The sequence below is a fragment of the Acanthisitta chloris genome, unplaced genomic scaffold, assembly GCF_000695815.1.
Source record: "Acanthisitta chloris isolate BGI_N310 unplaced genomic scaffold, ASM69581v1 scaffold22149, whole genome shotgun sequence".
NCBI classification, from domain to species: domain Eukaryota; kingdom Metazoa; phylum Chordata; class Aves; order Passeriformes; family Acanthisittidae; genus Acanthisitta; species Acanthisitta chloris.
Genome location: NW_008690149.1, coordinates 45,991 through 50,817, shown reverse-complemented (window position 1 = coordinate 50,817; position 4,827 = coordinate 45,991). Strand labels below are relative to the sequence as shown.

Below are 4,827 nucleotides of genomic sequence, written 5' to 3'. Positions count from 1 at the left end.
CAGCCAGGCCACTCCCCACAACTGGTTGCTGCCTCTCAAAAGCTGGAAGCAAATAACAGAATGGGAAGGATTGTGTTAGGAATCATATCTGTGTCTGGAGTGCAGTTAAGAAATGGTAACAGCAGTACCAGGAGCTAGCCCTGAGGTGACCTTCTTTTCCCTGGGGACAGGTGGAGTTCCCAGAGGCTCGGATTTACGAGGAGACCCTGAACATTCTGCTGTATGAGTCCCAGGATGGGAGAGGACCCGACAATGCCCTGCTGGAAGCCACGGGGGGAGCAGCTGGACGCTCCCATCACCTGGAGGAGGATGAGGAGCGCGAGCGCATCGAGCGGGTGCGCAGGATCCACATCAAGCGTCCTGACGACAGGGCACACCTGCACCAGTGAGCTCTGCCCCAGCCCGGCCCTGCTGAGGACCACAGGACCAGGTGGTGCAGCTTTCTGGCCAGCACACTCTGTAAATTCTGTTCCGTAACAAACTCTAGGTTATTTGGGGTATTTAAATGCAGTAGTTGTAGGAGAGGAATCGGTGAGGTTACTGGATGAGTGGATGGATGGATGGATACTGTGAGGACCTGTTGAGCAGCTGGAGAAATGCTCTGGACTTTTTTAGCACTCTTTTTAGCTGTTTTGTGCTAGAGAGGAGGAGAGCTGTGGTTTCCTTTAGCTTTGGGAATTATCTGCACTTTACAAACAAAACCACCACCAAACACAAGCTCACCAGCCACCCTCCTTCCCTCCAGGCACTCCTTCTCCCTCCTGGGCACTCCAACATGGGGGGAAGGCAGGGATCTGGACACAGCTGCTGCAGGGGCCTGGCTGTGCCTCCCCACAGCTCTCAGGACCTGCTCCTTGTAGGGTTCAGAGGAGCTGCTGTAGCACTGAACAGTGGAGACTGATCCCTGCTTTATCCCTACGGTTCAAGATTAACGTTTCTCCAAAAGGAGGAGGATCAGGAGCAAATTGTCCACAGTTCCTTTCCCCTTAAGGTGATGTTGGTACCAATTAGCACTTAGAGCTTCTGCCTGAGTCTGGATCTCAGCTGTGGACAGGGTTTCCAGCAGCTCCCAGGCCAGCAAGGTGTGTTCTGTCCTGCAGGGAAACCAGGAGTCACAGCAGCCTGGGGGGCAGCAGCTCTGGTTCCCTTCTGGAGCTGATCCAGGAGTGTTGCCTCGCTCTGAGTGAGGACAGCACCACAGGGAAGAGGAGCAGACAGTGGTCCAGGGGCAGACATTCCTTGTTTGACTTTATCCTGAGTGTATTCCAAGTGTTTTCAGCACTGGCAGCTGTGTGTGGAAGGGCAGAGGGTGAAGGCCACTGCAGCCTAGATTTCCAAGAGCCCTTTTCAATAGTGAATGAGTATTTTATCTACCTCCTCCTCTCTTGTTGCTTGCTGAGGAGTCAAGTGACAGTGAAGGTGGAAGATGGGGTATCATTCCATAGTGCTGGATGTGAGGGGGATGAGCAGAGCCACAGCTGTGACAGTTCAGGTAACAAGTCCTGGGAGGGAAAGAAACCTGAGGGAGGAAGTGTTAAACACTGTGGCTGACAGCAGAGCACTCTGCCCTGCTCTGGAGCTTCTTTTGACCTGTTTGCTGGAATATTTAGCACTGGCCTTAGCAGCCAGGCTCCTGTGGAGCAGCAGCTCCGTGTTCCTGCTCCAAGGATCCCTTCCTGGCTCAGAGCTGCTAAGGACATGTGGGCAGTTTATAAACCAAAGGTGTTGCCAGCACCACCAGCCACGTCACCCCAACACTTGTGTTGCAGGGCAGTGACTCCCCCCCAGCTGCACAGAGCTCCTTGTAGAGCCTGAAGTGTTTGTAGAGTTTTGGCTCATCAAGTAAAACTAAAAGATTTCCAAGTTAGGCTGAGGACATCTTTCTAGTAACCAAAGACTTCTCTGAGTCGCAGGCAGCTTCTGTCTGGGGCAGGTGGAGTTGTTGGCCCTGTCTCCTCTGCTCTTTCTCCTTCAGCTACTGGTTTATAACTAAGAGCTCGAAAGTTACCTGCCGCGATGGAGAGACAGGACGCTGCTTGATGCAAGCAACGTGTCTGTTTATTGTTGTTTTTCACAAATCCTTATAGTCCCTTTGCTTAGCATATTCCCTGCTGATTGGCTTATTCTAAACATTAGGTGTGTACCAATTGGTCAACCTAAGGCACAACAACTTGTTGTTTTACCCCAGCAACATCCCAGCAACTTCCCAACTGGGGGCTGGTGAGCCAGCACGCAGGTGCTTTCTGTTCAAGGGTCCCATCTCCACACCTACTCCTCCCAAGGCCTTCAGGCAACAAGTCCTAACACATCCCCTGACTAGCCCAGACATGCTGGAGCCTTGCTGAGATCAGCCAGGCCACTCCCCACAGTTACCCTCTTCAGCTCTGTTCTGCCAGTTCAGGGCCTCTAGTTTAAGTTGTCCTTTCACCTTTTTTGCAGCACCCTCTGGGTTGGTAGCAGTGCAGAGCAGGAGCTGGTGCCTGTCCCCTCATCCCTCCCAAGCTGTAGGAGTGAGGAAGGGAAGTCCTGGGTTGCTGCTTCTCCAGCACTGTGCACTCTGACTCTTACTGGTGTGTTCCTGGGCTGGTAGGGGGTTCTGTTCTGGGCCACAGGAGGACCAACCCAGCCTCACCCCCAGCTCTGCTGACCCACCTGGGAGACCTCAGCCAAACCCCAGTCACATCCTGTGGGGCAGAGCAGGTTCAGTTCCAGGAGGTGACACCAGTGCTAAGCACCTGACAGGTCACATCTATGTGATTAACTTCTCTGTAAATAGATTCCTAACTGGCTTCAGGCTTTTCTCTTTTCAGGTTTTGCAAACTTAAGTTCTTTACAAACCAGGGGACAGAGTTGTTTTTAATCTTTGTACAGCACTTTGTAGAGCTGTTGGTTTAGTCAAGTCACTCCAGGAGAGTTTCAGTTTTGTTCCTTCATTTCTGGGCAGACTCTGTTTTCACACACTCCTGCCTTCACCCTCTGTGTGCTGGAGTGCTGCAGCCAAGCTGTGCTGTTGTGTCAGAGTGTCCTTTACCTCCTGCCCCTCGGCCTTGCTCTGGGCACACTCTGGTAATGCCATTGCACAAATGCTCTCAGCCCCCTGAGCCTCCTTACTCTAAGTGGTTTTGCCTCTCAGGTGAAGGTGGGGTTCAGGGCAGGTGTCCTGGACACAAGCAGCTCTTCAGCTTATCCCAGTGCCTCCCAGTCCAGGGAGGACAGAGCTGTCTGCTGCTGTTCTGCAGCCACCAGCAGTGACAGCACAGCCCAGGGGAGCTGAGGGAAGCCTCACCTGGGGGAGGGATGTTGTCCAGCAGCACAAGGCAGAGCTGGACTCAAACCTGAGCTCCTGGCACAGCATGTACAGCTCTGAGGGACCACCAGCCCCTGGGTAAGGGGTTTGCCCCCACCTCTGGCAGCTGCTCCTGCACTTCCTTGAGGCAGGTTTGGGGTCCCCCCCAAGCCCCAGGACCTGTGGAAAGCTCAGAGCTCCTGTCTTACCTTAGAGCAAAGCTTAGATAGAACCTTTCAGTCTTAATGGAGTTGTTTCCTGGACAACAGCAGATTCCTGTTGTGTACAATCATTCCCTCCCAGTTGTACTCCTGCACAAAACAAGCTTCAGCTGGATTTCAGTGTATGGTTGGTGTTTGCAAATACGTACCTTCTTTTTGTTTTTTAACACAATAAATTAGAACATATTTCATATTTACATCTGAGTCACTTTATTTACCTGGTGGAAGCACAATGTCCTCCTCCTGGGCCATGGGGTTGGGAGGGAAGAAATACCTCATCTTCCTCCTGGGTGTTAGTTTGACCTCCTGGCACTGCTCAGAGGTGAAAGGCAGCAAGGCAAGGACCTCCAGGCTGCAGTTTCACCCTAGCCCAAGGGAGTTGGAGCAGCAGCTGAAGCACCATGAGCACAGAGTGGTGGTACAGCTGCAGCTTCCAGGCAGGAGGCAACAGAATTCCTGCCCCAGCACCCCCCAGGGAACAGCAGCAGCCAAACCTCAGCTCTAAGGACAGTTCTCCTGAGCTGTGACTCAAAGTAGAGCTAGAGGAGCCTTTTGGCTTCTCTGTTAATCCTTCCTGCCTGGTCAGAGCTCTCAGAGATAGAGATTTTAGCTATGGAACTGCAACTTTTGGGTTCAACATATCCCTGTGACCATGGAGCATCTCTCTACTCACTGGAATGTTACAGCAACATCAAGGAATTGATTTAGCTAGAGTGGAATAGTTTAAAGCTATACCAAAAAAAAAAAGAGCCTAAAAGATGCAAGCAAACTCTCAAATCACAGCAGCCCTGTGGCATCCAAGATTCCAGGGGAGGTGTGAGGGCTGGTTTCATCCTGCAGGCTCCTTTCTGTTCCCAGCCAGGACCTGGTTCTCATCAAGGCGGTCCTGGGGTTGACACCTGGGATGAGAAGAGGGAGGTATTAAAGCAGGGATAAAGTGATGAAGGAGTCAGTAAATCAGGGATGAGATGATGGAGTCATCAAATGTTATATCCCTGATGTGCCCTGAGGTGGTGGTGGTTGTGTTGGCACACAGGGACCACTCCCTCCCTCTCCAGGCTGCCAGGACAGCTGCCCAGTGCCCCAAGGGTGTTACACCTCTGACTGGGATTCTTCCTTGGAGCTGTCAACTTCTCAGCTAACCTGCTCGGGTGACAAGAAGTGCCTTCCCTCCATCCCCTGACCAAGCTCAGGCTTAACTTGGTTGAAGGAGCAACAAGAAGTGGCAAATTTCACCCATTTTGCAGGTGCATGTTCAACTTGGGTCAGGCTAAGGCCTCTAAGTGACCAAGCCAGGGGTGAGCATTGCTCCCTGTCCCT

The 4,827-nt window shown here is 52.2% G+C and overlaps 1 protein-coding gene across 1 annotated transcript in view; it reads right to left on the bottom strand.

The window, feature by feature from the left end:
* Positions 1–4,382: 4,382 nt before the first annotated feature.
* The window catches only part of MYO1H (myosin IH), a 19,098-nt gene continuing 18,653 nt past the window's right edge, over positions 4,383–4,827 (bottom strand). Inside the window, exon 31 of the mRNA XM_009081716.1 lies at positions 4,383–4,406. Coding sequence (XP_009079964.1) covers positions 4,383–4,406 — 24 coding nt within the window. The remainder of the gene's footprint in view (positions 4,407–4,827) is intronic.